The sequence below is a fragment of the Sparus aurata genome, chromosome 3, assembly GCF_900880675.1.
Source record: "Sparus aurata chromosome 3, fSpaAur1.1, whole genome shotgun sequence".
Lineage (NCBI taxonomy): Eukaryota > Metazoa > Chordata > Actinopteri > Spariformes > Sparidae > Sparus > Sparus aurata.
This window is the reverse complement of record NC_044189.1, coordinates 24374376-24399332: the sequence shown is the minus strand read 5'-3', so window position 1 is coordinate 24399332 and position 24957 is coordinate 24374376. Positions and strand designations below refer to the sequence as shown.

Below are 24957 nucleotides of genomic sequence, written 5' to 3'. Positions count from 1 at the left end.
TTCTTCCTTCCTCCAGCAGGCAGCCTGGTCCTGTTGCTGTCCTCCTCGGACAGACGATCAAGCTCCGTTTCTCTCACTCTCTTCTGGTCGACAGAGAAACATCTAGCGGCTGCTTCTCCCGAGTTTTCCTCTGCATATTTTACGACAGAAAGTTTGAATTTCAAGTGGTACTTTTTATTGTTTTGCTGCACCGGAGCCATGGTGATCATCAGTGTGATACTGACTGACAGAAAGCAGCACACTGCGTGAAAAAGGCGAAGAAGAAAAACGTGCAGTGTCAGTGGACAGGTCTTCTTCCTTAATTTTTAAAAAAATTAAAAATTAGACCCGACATTTATTTGGAACCGGCGGTTATTTACCAAAATATACATCTGCACCGGCGTTTAAAGGGACCCTGTGGATAATTGAAACCCGTATATTATTTGGTCATTTACGGTATGAACGGCAAACTACTTTGGAAACACTGCCAGATGGTTCGGTCGATAGGACAAAAGTTATCTGCATGTACTATCGACATGAAATGAGTTACCATCGAAGTACATTGAGTCTCAAATATCAGTTGCAAGCCAAACACAGGGCAGATGCAGAGAGCCCCCCGCCAAAAGCAGACAACAAAAAAGGCCTTTTATTTTCCTGCATGATTTGAAGTGTTGAAAAACATTTTTCATAATGCAAGCATATTTGCCCTTTCTTATGTTGTTAAAAGTATTAAGAACATTAAAAAATACATCAAGGTACATTTAGAACAGAAAAAAATGTGCAAAAAAAATTGCGATTAATTTGCGATTAATCGCGAGTTAACTATGGACAAAATGCGATTAATCGCGATTAAAAAAATTAATCGTTTGACAGCCCTAATATTTACAGATTTATATTTCACACAGACTTTAGATATGACATATATTTACAGATTTATTATTTCAACCAATCAACTCAAAAACTCAAAAATACATATATTTACAGATTTATATCTGATATATATCTTATATCTTATATATTTACAGATTTATACAGATATATATATTTGTTCCTCATGCCATTATACTTTACAACTCCTCACTCAGGGGGAGGAGGACATAGGCTGAAGAGGACAGAAGGTAAGGACTGGTAGCACTGGGCAATTAATTAATAAATTAATTAATTAATTAATCAATCAATCAATCCACTCATACATACCTGGACACTCTTCTTTGTGCAATAACTTGATCCACCCTTCAAGTGCAATAATTTAATGTCATTTAACCACTGTAAAAAACAATGCCATATAGCCCATATTTTATCCTATTTATCTGTTCTTATCCCCTATACAGTTCTCTACAGTTATATTTATTTATCTTATTTGATTTTGTTTTCTTATATATATATATAGCTAAGAGTTTATTGTTTACTGTTTATTCTAAGGGTTTATTGTTTACTGTTTATTCTAAGATTTTTATTGTTTATCTTATACTAAGAGTTTATTGTCTATTTATACTGTTTTTTTATACCTCTCCTTTTTTCTACGTGTAAGCTGCTGGAAATTCAATTTCCTTGCGGGAGTCATCCCAAAAGGATCTATAAAGCTAAGTCTAAGTCTAAGTCTGAAGCCATGTGGGCACTACAGCGGTGAATGTGTCAACTTGTTATTTTGGAGAGGACAGATTAGTGAGTTCCACCAAGGGACATGTTTAAGTCCACACAGTGGGCCAAACGATGAGGAGCACTCTTCTTTCTCCCTGTTTTATGATAGGGGTGCTCCCTCGCTGAGGCCTTTGTGGGCCTTCCTGGTATTAAGGCCCTTCTCCCACCCAGTGCCACCTTTCTGCGGGCTACAGCTGTTGGCTGGACCCCAATTTGGGTCGTCGTTTGAAGGTATCCCTTTCGGTCTTCGGTACTGGCTCTTGATACCTGGGCCCTTACTGAAGGTTGCTAGAGCCGACTGCAATTAGCTGTCTGTTTTTAATTTTTTGAAGCTGGAGATGAATGTTGTTACTGGTGCTTTGAAGCTGGGGTCATCTCTCAGCTTCTTTTTCAGACACTCAAAAACCTGTGTCAGCTCCTCCTCCAGTCCAGATGTTCACCGAGGTAGCATAAAAAACAGATTGCATCTTACTTTATCAGGCAGTCTCATTGAACTCGAGATCCATTTTACAAGAGAGACCTGAGAACAAGGAGCATTCACAATCAGCAGACAAAACAACACATAACACAACAAACATAAACAACAAGATATAAAGGGAATTACTAAAAACAGTTACAACGATCAGAGTAAACATCAGTCAACAGAGATTTAAAGTCTCCAAGATGAATATGTCTCAAGTTTAAAGGTGTATGCCATCGTTTTTGGGAAAATGGTTGGGAAAGGAGGCGATTTTGTCTCAGTGCGCGCAATGTCCCGGTTTAAAACCCCCACGGCTGGCCTAAACTAGCCATGCTAGTGGAAGTCTAAGGATACAGGTAACACGACATCGTACCAAGTGCAAATGACAATACAAATTTGGACGAGGCGATTTCCTTGGTAGATATAGAGTGTATACTATTTACTCTGACGAAGGACCGCTATCCAGCCAAAAATCAATTATCTTGGGGGATGTCATGTTACTTGTAAGCACTAGATTAGTCCCCACGGCGGCGTAGGCCAGATTGCAATTCATTCCATTTAAAGGGAGCATAATAGCTTAAACCAGTTCTGCTTCTGCTGGATACCTGCTTTCTTCCTCAGAAGTGTCACTAATCTATTGGGTGATTTACTGGTAAGACAACTAAGCTTCTAAGTCACCTGACAGGTCACATCATATCAACAACATTTTCTGTCATAAGAATGTTTTAACAGAACTTTTAATGTACTTTGGAAGTGCAACCATGTTCGATTTTTTTTTACCTGAGTCAGTCTCAACAGGAACCAGTCCACAATCCATGGATCTTCTTCAGTGTCTATGCTGCCTACAAATGGTTAGACAGACAGAGACAAGCAGACATATATTCTGCTGTAAACAAAGGAAACTGCATTCCCATGTAACATCTCATGTATTATAAACACCTGTGTACAGATCTGAGTTGGTCTCATTTGGTGGAAATTCCATGGCATTTGCATTGCTGCCAACTTAAAGGATAGTTTAGTGTAGTTTAGTTTAAACAAACAATTAAATCATGATGATTACATGGTGTGGTGTGTGTGTGTGTGTGTGTGTGTGTGTGTGTGTTTTGTGTGAGTGTGAGTGTGTGTTGTGTGTGTACCTGTGAGCTCCAGATTTCCGGGGTCTGGCACAAGAGGGGCCAGAGTGCATTCCATCACCGCTCTAGATGTGTCTTCACCGCCTAGACATAAGACACAGACAGACTGACCATTTGTATACAGTTGTAATTTGTTGTAAACAAATGTAGATTTGATTCTCATGTACATTATATCTCATGTAAAGGATAAGATATGAAAAAAAAGTATTTAATCAGTTTATTTAAAGAAGACTGTATTGTTGTGTGCATTTATAGTTATGACAGTACAGTTTAAACTGACATGAGATTCCAGCTGGATCTGCAGGAGGGTGGGGTAGTGCCAAGGTTTGAAACCAGTCATCAGGAATGTCCATTCCTGTTGAAAACACTTTAGAATTAAGCTGCACTACAATGAGAAAAACATAAATCAAAATTTGTTATAGAAATGATAAAGATGCAATACAGCCCAAATTAATATGTTAAAAAAAATCAAATATCAATGCAAGGTTACAAACTGTGAACCATACCACCAAACTGTACTTATATACTTTACCTCCCTCCCTTGAGTAAAGAATTTAATATTTCTCATTTTACATGCAGGTAGGTGTAACTCACCAGTGGCAATCTCATGATACAGCTTTCTCATGGCAGATGTTGAAATGCGGGGGGAAGCTGTCATGCACACCAAACTTGCTTGCCACATCACTCTGATGCTTGCATGCTCCACCAGAGATCCCGAGTGGACAGGAACAGTGGCCAATTGCCATATTCACATGGTATTTGTCACCACCAGAGGAACTAGGAACTATATAATTCATTTGATCCTCCTGTATCAACAAGAAAAAACTTAAGGTTATTTACATAACCCCGGTTCTCTGAGTAATATGAGTGAGATGTCTCACTATGGGATGCACGCCCCTGCTGCAGCCCTCAGAAGCATTAATCTCATTACGCCAATCCTGATTGGCTGGTGAAACGTGTCCGTCCGCCTCAGGTAGTCCCGTCTACCTTAAGTAGCGCAGGCGGACGAGAGCACGCCATTCAAGATAAGCACCTCTTCTCACTCGCCCAAGCAAGAAGGGTTGTCTGGTGAGACATCTCACTCATATTACTCAGAGAACCGGGGTTATGTAAATAACCTTAAGTTCTCTTTCATAATATTTCGCTCGATGTCTCACTATGGGATGTGGTAGCTCCCGTATTGCCAGACAAGCTTATCTCGCGTCCACCAACCTACAGGGAAAAATTACTCTGTTTCTATCTGGACTGCAAAACCGCGCGTGCCACGCACGGGGCGGAGACGCCCAGCATATAGAAACGGACAAAAGTGAGAGGCGAGGACCAACTCGCCGCAGCACAGATGTCCTGAACGGAGACTCCCCTGAATAAGGCCCAGGATGCGGCCAAACCCCGAGTCGAGTGCGCTCGCAGGCCCACAGGTGGCTGCAAACCCTGACTCGTATAAGCCAAAGCAATCGCCTCCACTACCCAGTGGGATAAGCGCTGCTTTGTGATAGGTTTCCCCTTATGAGGATTAGCCCAGGAGACGAACAGCTGATCGCTCCTCCTGAAACCATTCGTTCTGTCCATATAAGTGCGCACCGCACGTACTGGACACAACGCATGTGACCGCTGCTCCCCTGGTGAAGCAGCAAAAGCCACAAGATCAATAGGAGAACATGAGCCCACTACCTTAGGCACAAAAGCCGGGTTGGGCTTCAAAATCATCCTTACATCCCCGGGGAAGAGCTGAGCGCATGAAGGATGAACCGAAAGCGCGTGGATGTCACTAACTCGTTTAGCCGAAGCCAGAGCCAGTAACAACACTGTTTTGAGAGACAAGTGTTTCAAGTCTACTCCCTCCAGTGGCTCAAAGGGAGGGCCTTTAAGCCCCTCCAGAACCACAGCCAGATCCCATGGTGGTACCAGTGGTCTGGACACGGGGAGAAGCCTGCGTGCTCCCTTCATGAAACGGCAAACCAGCGGGTGCTGGCTCGCAGTTTGCTTTCCAAACCCCACATGACAGGCGGCAATTGCTGCCAAGTACACTTTAACCGTGGAGAAGGCTTTACGTTTGTCAATCAGATCCTGCAAGAATGACAATATCACTCCTACTGGACACTGAAAGGGAATGTGGCCGTTTCTGTGACACCACCCCTCAAACACTCTCCACTTACAGTCATACAGAGACCTAGTGGAGGAGGCTCGAGCACTTTGTATGGTGACAGCTGACAGGTTGAGCCACTCAGGGGCCAAGTCCACAACGCCATGCGTTCTGGGTGCGGGTGGAAAAACGTCCCTCCCCCCTGTGATAGCAGGTCCCGCCGCAGCGGGAGCTGCCAGGGCTGAGCGCACAGGAGCCGATATATCTCCGCCAGCCAGTGCATAGCGGGCCAATGCGGAGCTATCAGAATCAGAGCGTGGCCGTGTTCCCTCACTCTGGACAGAGTTGGGGGTATCAGGGCCAGGGGAGGGAATGCGTAAAGAAGCTCGTGCGGCCAGGCGTGCGCTAGTGCGTCTACGCCGAGGGGAGCATCCATGCTGCGCAGAGAGTAAAACAGCGCGCACTGTGCGTTTTCTCTCGACGCGAACAGATCCACCGCGGCCCGACCGTAACGGGCCCATATCTGTTCCACAATCTCCGAGTGTAGGGTCCATTCCCCGTATACTGGCGCCCCCCTGGACAACAGGTCCGCGCCTGTGTTCAGGGCTCCTGGGACGTGCGTCGCTCTCAGGGAGAGAAGACGACCAGAGCTCCACAGGATCAGTTTGCGTGCCAGCATGTGCAACTGACGGGAGCGTAATCCCCCTTGACGGTTGATATACGCCACCGTCGTTGTGTTGTCCGTCCTCACCAGGACATGATGGCCCATGAGAGACGGGAGGAAATGCTTCAGGGAGAGGAACACCGCTGACAGCTCCAGAAAATTTATGTGAGACCGCTGGAGGTCCACACTCCAGTAGCCCCTCACAGACCGGCCCTCGTGAATTCCGCCCCAGCCCGTCAGGCTGGCGTCCGTAGTGACCACCTTCCTGGACAGGACGGAGCCCATGGGCACCCCGTGTGTCAGAAATGACGGGACTCGCCAGTGGCGTAGCGCCCTGGCGCAGCCCGGTGTGACCAGCACTCTCCGTGTGCCATGACGCACGGGATCCAGCCCGCATGAGGCCACCCAAGGCTGGAATTCCCTCATGTGGAGCCGGCCGAGATGGACTACGAGGATGGCAGACGCCATCAGCCCGAGTAACCGAAGACACAATCTGAATTGAACAGACTTGCCTGGTTGAAAAAGCGCGAGACATGCCCTGAAAGTTTTCACTCGTTCCGCCGAGAGGCGCGCTGTGAAAGTCACCAAGTCCAGGGATAATCCCAGAAAGATTATACCCTGCGCCGGAGACAGCATGCTCTTCTCCGCGTTTATCACGAAACCTAGATCGAATAGGTGTCGCATGAGAATACGCGTGTGCGCTCTGGCCTCCTGCTCCGACTGTGCCAGCAGCAGCCAGTCGTCCAGATATGTGGCCAAGCGGATGCCCCGCCGTCTCAGCGGGGCTATTGCCGCTTCCGTGCACCGCACAAACACCCTCGGGCTCAGAGACAGGCCGAAAGGGAGCACGCGGTACTCGTAACAAATCCCCTGGAAAGCGAATCTCAGATACTTTCTGTGGGGAGGATATATCGGGATGTGGAAATACGCGTCTTTCAGATCGACAGAAGTGAACCAGTCGTTCTGTCCCACAAGGCGCAGCAGCGATGCGTGCGTAAGCATCCTGAACTTGTATTTCCTGAGATATTTGTTCAGAGCACGTAGATCCAGGATAGGGCGAATACCGCTCCCTCCCCGTTTGGGAACCAGAAAATACCTGGAGTAAAAACCGCTCTGACACTGTGCGGGAGGGACGACACAAATTGCTCCTTTGTTTAACAGTGAGAGGATTTCCTCCTGTAAAACGCGAGCTGACTCTCCCTGAGCCTGGGAGTGTATTATACCGGCGAATCGCGGAGGAACAGCGGCAAACTGCAGCCTGTATCCTCTCGTGATCGTCCGTAACACCCAGGGTGGAGCTGCGAGCGTGGCCCATCTCTCCCGTTTGAGGGAGAGAGTGGACACACACCGCAGCTCCTCCACCGTGAGAGGCCCCAGCCGCGGTGCGGTGGCGCCCTCTCCTGGCGGAGCAGTGAAAACCCCCCCGGGCGGTGCGTTGCATTCCCGCCCCGGAGGACAGCGCGGTGGCGGGGACTTCACCGCCCCCGACCCGGGGAAGGCCGCGACCTTCCGCCGAGGGGGGACAGCGCGTGTCACTACCGCGCTGCTTATTTTGATAGTTTTGGCTTTTTTTATTAGCTGCGCCCTCGGCACTCGGCCTGGATGCGGCAGCGGGACACAGTTTATTTTCTTTATGAAAACATGTGTGTGTGTGCGTGCTTGTGGACATGAGAGAGGGGCAACCGCTGAACCCTCTGCTGTCAAATGTCCGTCTCTCCCGGCTTGCTCTGGCACAGTCCGCGGCAGCTGGGAGATGGGGGCGTGGGGGGCCCTCAGGTGCACGCTTGAAAGCCGAACAGGTGGAGCTGGAGAACGGGGAACTTCCAGCTGCATCACCGATGGCGAGAGGCGCGGTCAGGCGGCTCTCTTCTTCTTCCTGGCCTGGGCAGCTTGCGCGGGCTGTGCCGGCGGAGCTGCAGCCGAGGCCGAGGGCTTCTTAGACCAGCCGACCCGTCCGGGCAGGGGAGGTGGGGCGGGCTGAGGCTTCGGCAGTTTAGGTGTCTTAAACTGCGAGGCTTGAGAAGCGGCCTGCGCGAAGGTTTTTCGCTGTGCAGGCGGAGAAGGAGCTGGGGGCTTCCGAGGGAGACAGAGCTGGAGAGCCTCGTCTTCCTTCTTTTTGGCTTCACACCGCCGTTGCATCGAGGCCAACGCGGAACCAAAAATTCCCTCCGGGACGATGGGCATATCCAGGACATCGTCCTTCTCTCTGTCTGACAGGTTGGCGAGGTTGAGCCACCGCGCTCGTTCCTGCAGAACCATAGTCCCCAGCACTCTTCCTGTGGCCTGGACCGCGCAGCGTTGGACACGGAGACACAGGTCGGTGATGACCGGTATCTCCTCCCACGTGGCTGGGTCCTGAGTTTGCCCAAAATCCTCGCATAACTCCGCCTGGTACGCCGTGAGCAAGGAGAGGACATTGAGCGCTCTGGCCGAAAGCGCCGCCGCTTTGTACGCCTTTTCAGTCAAAGCTGACTGAAAACAGTCGGACTTGGATGGCAGGCTGGGGCTCCGGGAGGACACCGCTGACAGCCGCGGGTGAAGGTGCGCTGCAACGAGTGGCTCCATCGGAGGCATGCGGAGCAGACCCAGGCTCTCCATCGCTTCACAGTCGAGGGACGAGGCTCCGGGAATCGGACTCCTGCTGCTGTAAGGGCGGTCTCGCCATGAGCGCGCTACCTCATCAAGCAGCTCCGGGAAGACGGGGAGAAGTTGCTTCGTCGCACTCTTGGCCAAGGGCAATTTCTTCCCCTCGTAGCGGGATCTGGTGGTCTTAGCTACGACAGCGGGCCAGGGGATGGCCAGCCGGGCAGCGGCGCGTTTGCACACGTCGAGCATGTCCGAGCTGTGGATGGGAGAAGCTGGTGTGCTACTCTCATCTTCATCCCAATAGGCGGCGGAGGCCGCGGGCTGCGCAGCCCGGGCCGGAGTGATGAATATGTCGTCCTCTTCTTCATCCTCTGATATGAGGAGTTCCGAGGCACAATCATCATCGTCCCCATAGTCCAGTTCCAGGACGTCTTCCTCCAGCGGGGGATCCGCGGCTAGGTCGAGCTGGGAGCCCCAGCTGGCGCTAGCCTCCGGCATCGCCACCGCAACGACCCTCGTCTCCTCTCCGGCTTCGACGGCAGCGCCGTCGGAAGGGAGATAGGGGTCATGTCCAGACAAGCTAGCCTGGCGGGCTAGCCGTCTGCGGAGACTCTTGATAGTGAACACCGCACAGTGTTGACAAGAGCCGGGGACATCGATAGCCAGCCGGGCGTGTTCCAGCCCCAGGCAACTCGAGCAGACCTGGTGTGGATCCTTGCTCGATATCTTATTCCCGCAACGACAGAGCCGGGCTCCAGAGTCTCCGTGCCCTCTGGCGTGAGGGGTTCTAGCCTCCATTCCTCGCGAGCTGGAGTGCAGGCAGGGAATATCTGCAGTTAGCTGGTGTGCTAACTGTGAAGAAGTCGAGAGATTAGCTGGTGTGCTAATTCTCGGTGCTCGAACTGCCGTGGTGGGGCGTCGAGGACAGTGCTAACCAAGCCGTGGAGAGCTAGGAAAGCACTTGGCCCGATCTGGTGTGACCGACGAAGCAAAAAGAAAATATCCAAAGCTAGTAGCGTCCGGCGACGGAAGCTGAATAAGATCCGTCTGTGGACAGTTTAGCTAGCTAGCCCTGGACGCGAGATATGCTCCGAGTGAGAAGAGGTGTTTGAATGGCGTGCTCTCGTCCGCCTGCGCTACTTAAGGTAGACGGGACTACCTGAGGCGGACGGACACGTTTCACCAGCCAATCAGGATTGGCGTAATGAGATTAATGCTTCTGAGGGCTGCAGCAGGGGCGTGCATCCCATAGTGAGACATCGAGCGAAATATTATGAAAGAGAACCCAGTTGCAGTTATGAAAGAAATTGACAATGGAGTACTAGATAATAGTTTAGCAATAGAAAACAAGAGGGAAGTAAGGGAAGCAGATATTGATACCTGAGCAATTGCCTCACAGTCAACATCTTCGTGTTGGACGTGTTTTATCCGTTTCCTTCTGTTGTTGGCAACATCGGTAAGACGGCGGATGTAATATTCCTCCAGTCAGCTGGTGACAAAGCTAACCATTTGTGTAACATTGTAGGCCTTTAGTCGGTAGAAGACCTTCTCTTTCAGAATGCGCATTGCACTCTCCACATAGTTGTTGCTGTGGTTTCGTCTTGTGGATAGTTCCGACTGGAGGCAGATGGCCCACTCTTCCTTCCTCTTGAAGACCTCAGCCAGGTGTTGGAGGAACTTCAGGTACTTCTGGGCTGTAGGGTCTTGAGTAAGCACCTTGTAGCCTTCTTCCAGGGAGGATGGGGTGCCTGCATACACAATACGCCTGAAAGAGCTCATTAAGTAAGAGCGATGGTCTTTGGCGACACCATTGTGGGAATTCCACAACCACCTCCACATGGCCTGCAGTAGATGGAACACACATAGGATGAGTGTGGCCCCTGGATAGACAGCATTGAGGGCCTGTCGTAGGGCCAGGAAGTCATCGGTCAGTATGACCCGGGGACCATCCTCCCGACGTCCGAAAAACATCTCTGCTGGCAGGAAGCTGTTTAGGAGTTGCAGGGCGGCTGTGATGGTAGCCTGGTTCTCCGAGGTGGTGATGAGAATCCCTAGTGGCAATCCACCTGCAGTAGAATGGGTCATCAGGAGGAAGATACAGTGGTTTTGCCGATCACAGTTGCCCGAGGAGTCAACCAACACCATCTCTCAACTCTGCTGGATCTGGCTGTGGGGCCTGTAGGGGGAGAGGGGTAATTGATTAACATTACATGATCAAGACAATAGCTTTTACGCCAAAACCAACTTTGTATCTAAAAATCCTCACGTTGTTCACAAAAAACTATGGGGCTTTTAAATGGGGAGACTTTCATCTCCTTTAACCTGGCCCAGGAACCACTCACCATATGTTTCTGTGTTCAGGGCAACAATGCATACGTGTCAGTGCCAGAACAGTCCTGTATACGTGGTTCTGGGGCTGAGTTATAGGAGGCAGAAGTCTCAGTGGGAGTTTTGAATGGGGCTCTTTATTTATTTTTAGGCCTATTACCCCCTGCTCACCCCTCACCTGTAGCAGAACTGGAGATTGGGGCAGACAGAGCGATCTGCAGCAGCATATATGTATATCTCCCCCTCTTGCTCCTGCAGGTCAAATTTGAGAGTGTCCAAGGCCGACGAGGGAGAGTGCCCATTCTGGAACAGGGCCTTCAGTTTGTCACATGTGTCCGGCCAAACATCCCTGTTTTTCAGTGCTTCAGCACATGACACCCGATGGTTGTGTTCATTTTGTAGGCTGATTTTGAAAAAGAATCCCTCCATGATATGTGGATCTTCTGACCTAACATAAAGTGGATGTATATTAATTAGTTCACTCCAGCACACACCATATTCAGCAACCACAGTCCAACCATCATTGGAGCAAAGACAAGTACTAACCTTGACTTTCTTCCTTTAGTGAAGCACTGCCTTTTCAGGACTGAATACATGGTGGCAGCACAGGAGGTGTTTTTGTCATCCTGCCAGCAGTTCCCCGGGTGTTGTGCTGACATCCTAAGTCCACCTGCAGATGATGTAAAAGTAAAATTAGACAAATAATGTCATTTTATGAGTAGAACATAAAAGCAAAAGTGATACAAGTTATTATTACAAACAGTACACACAATGTTAAGGGGATGTGGGGGGTTGACTGTGTACTACTAACCCTATACTTGTTTGAGCCTCGCCCTGCATCAGGGTAGGTTTTGGACTTCCTCCAGGTCAAGCCTGAGGATTTCTCAAAGTCCTTTATCCACCTCTGAACCTCTTCCTCCCTAGCCAGCTGTATGCATAGGTTTGCCCTGAAATTTGTTCCTCCTAAAGGCTCATAGGAGCACACATGGTGTTGGTAGTCCTCTGGTAATAGGTCCTGTTAAAACAGGGCCCAATGACTTGAATAGGTTAGTGAGGTCCAGAATTATTAGCACCAGTAGAAGATAGTGGGGGCTAGTTACCATCGATGGCAGTACGCCTACGTAACCACTATTCCCCTAACCTTAATCCAAACATCGATTTTAAATCTGACTCTACCTCTGCATCAATGGCAACTAGCCCTTGGAATATTGTATGATGTGGCAATACAGTTGCTGAGCCATTAATTACGCTAACCATATGAAAAGGAAATAGCGCTTTTTCAACAGTTAATGCTAAGGGTGTGTGGTGGAAGAAGTTAGCAAGGTCACATCACACCTAGCCTGTTAACATAATGTAATATGTGTGTTGTGAATTAATCTGACCTTTAACAGTGGATAGTCAGTCACATTCTTGTGGATAGTATGACACTTGTCCGGCTCTGTTCTCACTGAAATGTAAAAGAATACTTTTATTAAACTAATACATAAAACCGAGTTACAAAAAAGTTGGGTCACTGTGTTGATTGGATTAGCCAAAATTAATGAATGTAATGTATTGACATTAGGGAAGGATGGAAAGCTGCCTGATTAGGGGGAGAGTGTTCTTTTATATACTAATGTATGAACATACATCCCTCCACTGCTCTCAACAACTCTTTGTAAATAATCCCATACAATCTGGAAGTTTAAGATGTTATATCAAGATATTTTTACTTACTATCTGCCTCAGGTGCCCCAAAAGCAGAAAGATTCCTAGGAAATATACACAGGTAGCATGTATTCATGAAAATATAAAGTACATCTTTCGTCTCGCAGACACATTCCCCCAAACAAAAGGATGCATTAATCTCTGGTACTCACCGCTCTTTACCAGTGTGCTGCATCTTGTTAAACTGGCGACGATTCAGTAATTGCAAAAAAGGTAAGTGTGGTGTTAATATGTGCTAATGTGTGGTTGTAATATGTGCTAATAATAATAATAAATAATATGTTTTACTTTACATTACCTAAGATTATGTGGTCGATATCTGCCTGCGCGCCTCGAGTCAAACAAATGTCAAACACCAAGCCGGTGTTGTGCCAGAAAACGACTGCTTGCCAAAAAATGATTGACCCCAACGGGAATGCCCACCAGCGTGTTACTGCAGTCCACAGCATAACTGCGAGGATATGTTGTATTGAGAAGTAGGCTGTCATTCTGTCATACACTACAACTTGTCTTTAAATTAACAATCATGAGATGAGTTTTACGTGGTCTTGTTGGCTCCTTCGAGCCGGGACCTCCAGCATGCCCTGGGGCGGTTTGCAGCCGAGTGTGAAGCGGCTGGGATGAGAATCAGCACCTCCAAATCCAAGGCCATGGTTCTCGACCGGAAAAAGGTGGCCTGCTCCCTCCAGGTGGGAGGAGAGTTCCTGCCTCAAGTGGAGGAGTTTAAGTATCTTCGGGTCTTGTTCACGAGTGAGGGAAGGACGGAGCATGAGATTGACAGACGGATCGGTGCAGCGGCCGCAGTAATGCGGTCTTTGTATCGGTCTGTCGTGGTGAAGAGAGAGCTGAGCCGAAAGGCGAAGCTCTCGATTTACCAGTCAATCTATGTTCCGACCCTCACCTATGGCCATGAACTCTGGGTCATGACCGAAAGAATAAGATCCCGGATACAAGCGGCCGAAATGAGTTTCCTCCGCAGGGTGGCAGGGCGCTCCCTTAGAGATAGGGTGAAGAGCTCTGTCACCCGGGAGGAGCTCAGAGTAGAGCCGCTGCTCCTCCACATCGAGAGGAGCCAGCTGAGGTGGCTCGGGCATCTGTTTCGGATGCCCCCGGGACGCCTCCCTCGGGAGGTGTTCCTGGCATGTCCCTCCGGGAGGAGACCCCGAGGAAGACCCAGGACACGCTGGTGTGACTATGTCACTCAGCTGGCCTGGGAACGCCTTGGGGTCCTCCCGGAAGAGCTGGAGGCAGTATCCGGGGAGAGGGAAGTCTGGGTGTCCCTGCTCAGGCAGCTGCCCCCGCGACCCGGCCCCGGATAAGCGGAAGAAAATGGATGGATGGATGGATGGAGATGAGTTTTGGTGGTATACTTTTATTGTCGTTGTTGTATATGCTGCTGCTGCTGTTGTAAGATAAGGAAGCATGAGGCTGCCTGACAAGGTTACAGGGGGCAGTCACTTTTGGGCAAAGCCAATCAGCCGGCTTGGTGTTTGACATCTGTAACTCATGAGTGCAAAGGGCAATATTCACAGAATTTTCTGGAGTGATAATAGAGGGTAACAGGTGTATGTACACTGAATTTGGTCAGTGTCACCCTTTGCACTCCTGAGTTACAGGGGCAGTCATTTTTTGGCAAAGCCTTGCCAAAAAATGACTGCCCCTGTAACTCAGGAGTGGGCATTCCCGTCGGGTATGGAGGACTAAACCTGACAAAAGTATAAATAAATAAATAGAAAAATAAATGCATAAATGCATAAATAAATAGATAAATGTATAAATAGATAAATGCATAAATAAATAAATGAATAAATAAATAAATGCGGAAATAAATGTATAAATAAATAAATAAAAGTATAAATAAAAGAATAAATGCTTTTTATATATTTCTACATTTCTGTTCACCTACATTTATTTATTTCTGTATTTCTGTTCACCTACATTTATTCATTTCTGTATTTCTGTTCACCTACATTTATTTATTTCTGTATTTCTGTGTCCATATATAAATGAGGAGGTAGGAGGTCCTAACCTCAGTCAAGAGTATGATTGGTCAAATCGGAGAGCCAGACAAAAGCAAACGATTCCTGATCTCAAGCCTCGCTCTCTATAACGTTGTAAACCAGCTGTAGTTAGCTTAATGGCCTCGAATGGTGTGACAGGTTAGCTGGCGTTCATTTTAACTGGCAAGGGTCCCAGGTGTGCTGGTGGTGTGGTTTGAGAATCCTGTCTTGAGAGAGAGGGGTCCTCAGCCATGTCCGCTAACCAGGGAAAACATTCTGATCATCGCTCCAAGTCATATATATGTTATGTGTATTCGTTTTGACGTGGCTTGGACACTTCTATCCACACAGAGATGCGACTTGCAAACCACCGTTAGATGAGCGCTACAGAGCACAAATCGTCCAGAAGTGCATGTTGTCGGTCTCATATCTTTGTCGTGAATCTCTGTACTCTCAAACAACTCATGGGTGCAAAAGTATTAAGCATTTGTTCACGCCGAGCGGCTCAAGAGCGGCGTGGAGACCCCCGTTAGCTCATATGTTAGCTGTTGGCTGCTCGCTGGAGCGCTGAGAGCGTAGCGTTCAGGTTAACTGATGACACATGTTACCATCGAGAGTGAGATACATGTCTGGGCTTTTCTATGAACCATTGTCGCAACTGGTGTTTGTAAAACAGGTTGATCTGGACGTCTCACGATTTGCTACAGCTGATCAGCTCGGGCTGGATGTCAACGTACTGTATGACAGTGTACAGTTTTCACACTGACTTAGCTTCGGGGGTCTCCACGCCGCTCTCGAGCCGCTCGGCGTGAACAAATGCCTCAGCTTGTTCCACCCATGAGTTATTTGACAGTACAGATATACACGACAAAGATATGAGACCGACAACATGCACTTTTGGACGATGTGTGCTCTGTAGCGCTCGTCCTGCAGTGGTTTGCAAGTCGGCTCGAGAGCGGCGCGGAGACCCCTTTTAGCTCTGTTAGCTGTTAGCTGCTTGCTGTACCGCAGCGTCCAGGTTACCTTGTGACACCGGTTACCATCGGGTATTTTTCATTCCGCACTGTGTTCAAATGGTTACTTAAAGCCATTGTTCCGAGCCGCATACATCGTTATTAAGCTGAAGCTAAGTCAGTGTAAAAACTACACTGTCATACAGCCTGCTGGTCAAACGTCTGCAGAGTGCGTTGACATCCAGCCCGAGCTCAGCGTGAACAAATGCTTAATACTGTTGCACCCATGAGTTGTTTGAGAGTACAGAGATTCACGACAAAGATATGAGACCGACAACATGCACTTTTGGACGATTTGTACTCTGTAGCGCACGTCTGGAGCGATGAGCAGAATGTTTTTCCTGGTTAGCGGACATGGCTGAGAACCCCTCTCCCTCCAGACAGGATTCTCAAACCACACCACCAGCACATCTGGGACCCTTGCCAGTTAAAATGAACGCCAGTCAAATTCATTACTAAACCAGAGCTACATGAACAAATGTCAACAACTGCAGCTAACAGTTAGCTGAGCGGGCTTGCTGGTAGCCAGCAACATTCCTGTCCAGTGTTCAGGAATTAGCGCTGCTAGTAAGGCAGAAGTAGTAGACCCTCATCGAGCACACTCCTGTAACCAATCATGCTCTTGACTGAGGTTAGGACCTCCTACCTCCTCATTTACATATGGACACAGAAATACAGAAATAAATAAATGTAGGTGAACAGAAATACAGAAATGAATAAATGTAGGTGAACAGAAATACAGAAATAAATAAATGTAGGTGAACAGAAATGAAGAAATAAATGAAAGGCATTTATTCTTTTATTTATACTTTTATTTATTTATTTATTTATACATTTATTTCAGCATTTATTTATTTATTCATTCATTTATTTATTTATTTATTCATGCATGTATTTATTTATACATTTATTTATTTATTTCAGCATTTATTTATGTATTTATGTATTTATTTATGTATTTATTTATGTATTTATGCATTAATGCATTTATTTATTTATGTATTTATTAATACTAATGTCAGGTTTAGTCCTCCATACGAGCATAACATTATGGCAACTTGTGAAAGTTCCCCTTGTGCAGCCAAAACAGCTTTGACCTGTCAAAACATAGACTTAAAGGCCCCCACACACCGCCCAGACGTCCAACTGCCTTATCCGACCACTCTCCGACCACTCCGTTGCCTCTTGTCTGACCCGTTCGGCAGAAAAGCGGCGTTGAACACACCGCTTCGACGTGCTGCCAGCTCCACAGTAGCGTGTACGTTCTGCGCTTGCGCAAGATGCAATAAGCGGGTGGCGCTTGTGTTGTGAGTTGTAAACGAGAGGCTTGTGCACGCAACTCTCTTTACTTTCGATCAAAACGAAACTTAACTATTTCCGATAAAAACAGCTGCATACTAAACATGCAGCAAGGCATTATCACACGAACACAAATTAATTCGTCCTGAACGGACGTAACAACTAGTCTGGTGCCAGTACTGCAAAACATGAAAACGGGGAATGACGGAACGGAGTGCATAGAAAAACAAAGCGCACACAGTATTCCGCCCCTCCCACACACCACGCTGATTCGCTAGCACACCGCCAATCAGAACGGCCATTCAGCTGGCACACAACCAATCAGAGAATCCAATGGCTCAGACGTCCGACGGCCCTCCTCCTCAGACTTCGCATGCTCAGTCGGATCCGACAACGTCCGTGCAGCTCCGAAAGCTTCCGACGCAGCTGAACACACCAAACATATTTGTTCCCGACCTCGTCCGAGTCTCTCCAAACGCTTCAGACGTCCAACGGTTGGGCCAGTGTGTTCCTGCCTTAATACCTCTGAGGATGTCCTGTGGTGTCTGGCACTGGAGCGTTTTAAAGTGGATCCTCTGGTTCCGGTATGTTGGGGGGTGGCGCCTCCACGGATCAGACCTGCTCCAGCATGTTCTACAGATGTTTGATCAGATTGGGATCTGGAACCTTGGGCCCTTTATTGTGGTCCTAAAGCTGTTCCTGAGCAGTGTTTGTGGTGTGTCAAGGCACACTGTCCTGCCGGGGGGCCACTGCCATCGGGTGGCGTTGTTGTGATGAGGGGGTGAACTTGGTCCAAGTACAAAAGTGTTTAAATGTGTATTTTGGACATTTTCTTTTCACTGTTATAAAACAAGTAAAAAGGACACACAGATTGTTTGCATGCACAGATCAATGTGCCATTTCAGGCTGTATTTACTGATGCACACAACAGCTATATTTCTATGCTCAGATTAAGGCCATTTATTGCTTCTTTATACATTTCTGTGGCTGTGACTGTTGTCAATATTTTGACAAACAACATATAAGTTGTGTAAATCTTAATCACTTTTACATCCGACTGTCAAAGAGTCTATAATCACATGTTTCTGTAATTTGAAAACAATATTAAGTAATATACATAAACTAGCAGAACAGAAAACCGTATAGCCTCGTTTTCATTTATCACCATTAATGTGTGAACAGACAGATATTTAAATTGCAAATATATACATGAAAAGTTTGAGAAAATCCTAATTCTTTAAAGACTATTCAACATAATTTAAACAAGAGTACTTACCATAGCTGAAGAAAACAACACAGTCTGTTGATGTCCTCAAGGAAGGTGTGATCAGCTGTCACCTGCTGGGAACAGGTGATACAGGTGACATCCAGCCTCGGTCACAGAACCACTATTAACATTTACCAGCATGTGAATGGGTGTTTTTTGTAACAACTACATACAGAAACTAGATTTTATCAGGAAGTCGTTCTTCCACCTTCAGTGTACTTTGTGTCAGGTCAGTGTGTGGGAGTAACAAAGACATGTGCATGTCACAGCTGTCTGTCACTACGTGGACAGAAACTACGGGTTACTACCTAAAACTGGCTGAGATAGTACAGCTGGACCAAAAGTTGAGACACCATACATTAGTCATTCTATGAAAATGGTAGCTTTCCTGTCCCTGCATTATTCACCAGGAAAAACACTCAAAAGTGTTAAACAATGACACAAAATACATGTTTTGTTGTACCTGAAGTGTGTTGTTGGTTGTTATTAAACCATACATAAGACAGTTATAATACACATTTTTTCATATATATCTTGAAGAGCATGGTTAGCGCCATGAATTTGAATGACAGAATTTGAAAAAAGTCACATTATAATACTGTACACATACATATTGAAACTAAATTGTTACTAATTAAAAAAAACGTCTTAATAATGTCATTAACCTTTATTTCTTTGATTATATATGCAAATTAAATAGTCCAATTACATCCCCTGGACTGACTTATCATCTAAAACATCGTAACACCAGTGACGAAAAGGCAGAACAAGCATTTTTTAATGTAATGTAATGAAAATATTAAAATAAATTAAGCTGTAATTTATATTGATTTATAATGGTAAGTGGTTATATGACCACGTTTTAGTTGTTGAAAAAAGAATGCAAATGACACATGAAATTGCCCTTCAAAAAGCTACCATTTTCATAGAATAAAAGCTTCTTACCATCAATTCGATGTTTACTTTCGTCAGCCATGTTTCAGCGTCATATAACGTAACCGGCAACATTTTCCCCGACTGTTAGAGCTGTTGTTCGGACTTGAGGGGACACTCAGGTGAATTTTCCCATTCAGTAACATTTTTCGATTTTTCCAACAGGACACGAGCCTAACACAGACATGTTCTGACCTCAATGATTACGTCAGTGTCTTATTGACTCAAATGAGACCTCTTCAACCAGTACGCTCGTACTGTGTTCATGTTTTATGCAGACCTTTGTCTCCCTCTAACGGCAGAACTCATCGTTGAGTCGTGTTTTCTCTTTTTTCTTGATCTGAAATCAGCGGCCTTTTCTCTTAAATTTATAGTTTATAGTTATGTTAAACGCCGATGTAAATGTAGGCTGTTTGTTATTTGTTTTTCTTTAAATTGCTTTATTAAGGACAATTACAAAAACATACAAAAAGACAAGGAAATACAAATAACTTAAAAGATAAACACTTCATTGTCCAGTGTTAGAAAGCTCTGAATTCAAAAGTCAAAATCATAACACCAACTTCGGTCAAAAATGTTTCAGCATCAGTTCAGTGTCAGTCCATAAAATGTTTCATTCTCCCTCTTACAATCAAACACACACACAGAAAATAAACCTCCTAAAATGAAAAAAACAAACAAAACAAAAACAAACAAACAACAAAACCCAACCTGTAATGAATTATGTTTGGATGTACTAAGATGTCTGACCAGAATTGCTCTGTATGAGAACGAAGCCAAAACAAATGTGAAATATTAACTAATGCAACATTCTATGCATCATCAAGATCTGGTTTGATCAACACAAGACAGACATCCCTATTTAGCCCCATTCTGGTACCTGATGAGCCGGTACCCAGCCTCTTTGGAGACCAGGATTCTCCAGCAGCAGAAGCTCCTGCAGAATCTATGAGGACAGTGAGGACAGAGCTGTAACAATTATCAACCCCCTGACAACAGCAATCTGTTTGTGCCCGACTGTCATTTGTGTTGTTGACAAGTAGTGATGGTGACGACAACGATATCAGCCCCTACTCTCCACTTAAAATGTATCCTCCTGGGAACCAAGGAAAAAAGTGTCATATATTTTCTTTTCTTTTTTTTTTGGTATTTCCTACCTATTTGACTTAAAAAAGACTTTTTTAAATTGATTTTTTTAATTATTTTACAGCATGTCCATTTAAGTGTGAAAAGACAGCCGCACTTAGAAGATAAAAAATAGTATAATAAAAAGCTCCAGAGTGATATTAAACCAAAAATACATTAACTTTGATTAAAAAAACTAAATTATTTATAATTTTGGATTGTTTTACTTGCTTACAGGTTGCAAGGATAGTATATTTTCTATTTAAACTGATTGCTTCCAGTTGCTCGAAGGCCCTTTGCCAGCAATGCAATGATCCTCTGGTTCCGGTATGTTGGGGGGTGGCGCCTCCACGGATCAGACCTGCTCCAGCATGTTCTACAGATGTTTGATCAGATTGGGATCTGGAACCTTGGGCCCTTTATTGTGGTCCTAAAGCTGTTCCTGAGCAGTGTTTGTGGTGTGTCAAGGCACACTGTCCTGCCGGGGGGCCACTGCCATCGGGTGGCGTTGTTGTGATGAGGGGGTGAACTTGGTCCAAGTACAAAAGTGTTTAAATGTGTATTTTGGACATTTTCTTTTCACTGTTATAAAACAAGTAAAAAGGACACACAGATTGTTTGCATGCACAGATCAATGTGCCATTTCAGGCTGTATTTACTGATGCACACAACAGCTATATTTCTATGCTCAGATTAAGGCCATTTATTGCTTCTTTATACATTTCTGTGGCTGTGGCTGTTGTCAATATTTTGAAAAAAACAACATATAAGTTGTGTAAATCTTAATCACTTTTACATCCGACTGTCAAAGAGTCTATAATCACATGTTTCTGTAATTTGAAAACAATATTAAGTAATATACATAAACTAGCAGAACAGAAAACCGTATAGCCTCGTTTTCATTTATCACCATTAATGTGTGAACAGACAGATATTTAAATTGCAAATATATACATGAAAAGTTTGAGAAAATCCTAATTCTTTAAAGACTATTCAACATAATTTAAACAAGAGTACTTACCATAGCTGAAGAAAACAACACAGTCTGTTGATGTCCTCAAGGAAGGTGTGATCAGCTGTCACCTGCTGGGAACAGGTGATACAGGTGACATCCAGCCTCGGTCACAGAACCACTATTAACATTTACCAGCATGTGAATGGGTGTTTTTTGTAACAACTACATACAGAAACTAGATTTTATCAGGAAGTCGTTCTTCCACCTTCAGTGTACTTTGTGTCAGGTCAGTGTGTGGGAGTAACAAAGACATGTGCATGTCACAGCTGTCTGTCACTACGTGGACAGAAACTACGGGTCATCCATAAGATCGATTGTTGTGAAGCATTGGTCGAAGAACAGATGTCTTCCTGTGGGAACAGATTCAACCATGCGTAGGACAGCTGCGGCTCCAACACCCAATCTTCGGCCCCTGAATGTATTCTTCCCTTGTTACTCTTCGAAATCCAGCATCAAATAATTTGGATAAGTAAGGACAAAACCTTTAGGCCAGTAGGGTTTAGCTTGCCTGGACCATATTACCTGACCGGACAGCGGCCCGTGAAAGGGACGATTTGCTCATCGATACAGACCTTCTCAGACTTTGATAGGCTGAAACAGCCTTGCGTCACGCCATCAAGTAATGGGCTGACTCTCCAAAGAATGTCCGCCTTCTTTGTTTCCTCTGTTAATCCAAGTCATCAACAACCTTGAGTGAGCTTCTCAGCTTGAAGAACCTATCCCTTATCATTTTGCTTCTTATAAGTGGCACTTTTTGTCTTTTGGCACAAAACATTTTGAATCTGGGATAGTCAAGGCAGCCCATGTGGACTGATATGCCAAAGAAGATCTTAATTTCTTGTGAAGTAGTATTCAGAGGCACTGCTCTAGTTTGTAGCTCTCTTTGGTTTTTGAATGCTGCAATATCTTCAAAGACTTTGTGGTCAATGTACTGGGAAAAGTACTGAATTGGACTCGGCAAGTGTCGGAGAGTCATCTTGACAGTCAAGAACCCAAGCACAGGTGTGAATCCGTCATGATAAAAAAAACAATAAATCAAATGGACTGATAATTAATCCTCACCCCAATCTAATTGGATTAAATGCAGTCAGGTAGTAGTGCATAATTGGGACTATTCCTATGTTATGGATGTGATATGGTCCATAAACATTTATTTTATGACACCACTTGGAAATCTTCATACCTCAAGGATCACTGATAAATATCACTTATACATATCAATATGTCTGCATTAAGGGTGTTACATTACATAGAATACTGTAAAAAATATAATTTATAGTAAATGTTACCATGAATATCAACAGTAGCCAATTACTTGAACTGAATATATCCTGGATCAATATAAAACATATGTGCTACTCCTGGCCCACAGAGGGCGATGTCTGTCCTGCTTATCCCTGTCTGTCTCTGTCTCTGTATCGGTCTGCTCATCTGAACCTCCTGCATCTTCTTCCTCTTCTTCACCATCTTCTTCTATCCCAGGTTCAATCTCATCCTCATCTTTCTCATCACCAGACAGCTCCAAATCTGAATCTCCCTCAGCTATCTTGTAAAGAATTCCATCTGCTTCAGTTCTGTCTCCTACAAAAATGTTGAGTCATGAAGTACATGAAGGTGGCCTTGGTGTCCAGTATAATTGACATTTATAAAAGGACTATTATTCAAAACATAAGAAACTTAACTGCTTTCAGAACTTATTATATCAACTCTGACATGTTAATAAACAAGAAAATGTATGATTATCATAGTAAAAAAACAACAACAATAGATATTTGACTTATCGCTCCTCTTTCCTTAAGATGCGCTTGATGCTGTCCATATTGGATGAAAAGGAAGGGCCTATCACATTTTATTATCACTGGAAAGCCCAGGATGTCCTCTTGACAATACAGCAGGGATTGATTGAGAACCTTAAAAGAGTAAAAGCAGATGCATGTGAACAAAATGTCCAGTATAGAGGACAGAAGTCAATGGGCTGGATCTCAGGAGGATAAATTGATGATTTGACATACAATTCAGACTCAGACAGTGGATACAACTGTCTTGAAAACAAACATAAATTATCAGAAATTGCCAATCTATCAGCAACATAGGATTTTAAATGTATGTATGTGTGTACAATATTAACAGCTAGTGTTTACTATAATGGCACAAAATAACCTAGAGCCATTCTGTCACATCAACCTGGCAAAGTTGTCAAACTGGGTCCCACTATAAGTGTCACAGGGACCATATTGCCCTGATGAAAGACACACACAGAAAATATTAACAGCCATCTAGGTTGAACAGCAAATAAAAAAATGTAGATCTTTGTTTTATCAGACACATATTCAACCACTTACATGATTGAATACTCCTACAGGTGCTGTAAAGCTCAGGTCTATTTCAAATGCAACAAGTGTCACGAGCAGCGAGACTTAAAGGGACATTTTTTAGTTTTGGAAAATAAACTACATTTTTTAAATATTTACAATAGGTTTTTCTTAGAAGCAAATAAGGTCCCCAGAACACTGTTTGAAGCTAGAAGGGTGGCATATAAGGGTGGCATATAATAAACAAAAAGTAAAACAAGTTAGTACACCTTTAAATTTCATTGTCAGCTAGTGACCTGTTTCCCAGGCAAAAAAACAGAAGTAATACTGCTTGTCAGTTCACATGATTTAACCATATCACATCACTGTGGTTCAGACCTCGATGTGAAAGAAGAAAGATCATCAGGCAGTGGTAAGTACAGACAATGCATGGTGTGAGTGAAGCATTTACAAACTTCAACATCCTTCGAGTCTTATTGTATCAAACAGTCTCAGTCCGGTGCCAGATACCACAGCACACCTTCAGGGGTCTACTGGAGTCTATGCCTCGACGGGTCAGGGTTGTTTTCGCAGCAAAAGGGGGAACAACACAATATTAGGCAGGTGGTCATGATGTTATGCCTGATCGGTGTATGTACATCATAGAAATGGAGGCTGTGTGTATTACATTCGAAAATTGTTTTTCCAGAGGAAGGTTAGGATTGCAAATGATTTCAATCAGGTTGTCTGAAGGTTACACAAAAATACCCTCAGAAGTTTTTGGTAAGGTTTTTGTAAACATGAGCTTTAAATAGGGAACCTTTAGGGGAACTTTTAGGGGCCTTTTTCTGAAGGTTACCTATTTTGTTATTCAATCCACCTCCACTGAATAAATTTAATCAAGTCAAAGAATCAGAAGTTGAAAAAGAAGGTGCTGGGATGAAGCGGATAAAAAGGTTTGTCTGTCTCAGAAAAAGAAGACACACAAAAACAGAACAGGAACAAACAACAAAGGTTCTCTTGAATATTATGTTTCATGTGGGACCAATGTACACATAAATGCATAGGACATCTTCTTTCAGTTCTGTCAAGGTGACCGCTGTGTCTGGATTCACATCAGAAGTACCACAAAAAGTTTCCATGTCCCAGAAAACGCGTGACAAGCTGTGTGAAAGAAGAGCCTGGGCATTTTGATTTTCCACTTGTGGTAAATTTTCACAGCATTTCAAGTTTCAAGTTTCTCACCGTGGCAAAGTTGTGAGTTTCCGACAGTATTGTATGAAGTTCCCAAAAGTCATACTTGAATTAAAGTAAAGAATTTTTTCAAAATACTTTAATTTACAAATTCACTCATTTAACTAGTAACTAAACTTATCAAATTAATGTAGTGAGTAAAGAGTATGATATTTGCTTCCAAAATGTAGTGGAGTGGA

General features: G+C 44.9%; 1 protein-coding gene and 1 pseudogene across 1 annotated transcript; both read right to left on the bottom strand.

The window, feature by feature from the left end:
- Positions 1-1412: 1412 nt before the first annotated feature.
- On the bottom strand, positions 1413-12849 carry LOC115578486 (uncharacterized; annotated as a pseudogene).
- Positions 2750-7793, bottom strand: LOC115578568 (uncharacterized). The gene is made up of 5 exons (XM_030411605.1): positions 7652-7793; positions 5378-7558; positions 3217-3297; positions 2861-2922; positions 2750-2758 (listed from the first exon to the last, which is right to left on the bottom strand). The coding sequence occupies exons 1-5, from the start codon at positions 7791-7793 to the stop codon at positions 2750-2752; spliced, it is 2475 nt and encodes an 824-aa protein (XP_030267465.1).
- Positions 12850-24957: the final 12108 nt, after the last annotated feature.

Coding starts and splice junctions, on each gene's coding strand:
- LOC115578568 (XM_030411605.1), bottom strand. CDS start 7,793: ATGCAGCTGGAAGTTCCCCGTTCTCCAGCTCCACCTGTTCGGCTTTCA. Junction 7,559..7,651: donor CGGACATTTGACAGCAGAGG/GTTCAGCGGTTG, acceptor TGCCGCATCCAG/GCCGAGTGCCGAGGGCGCAG. Junction 3,298..5,377: donor GCCTCCTCCACTAGGTCTCT/GTATGACTGTAA, acceptor TCTTATGTCTAG/GCGGTGAAGACACATCTAGA.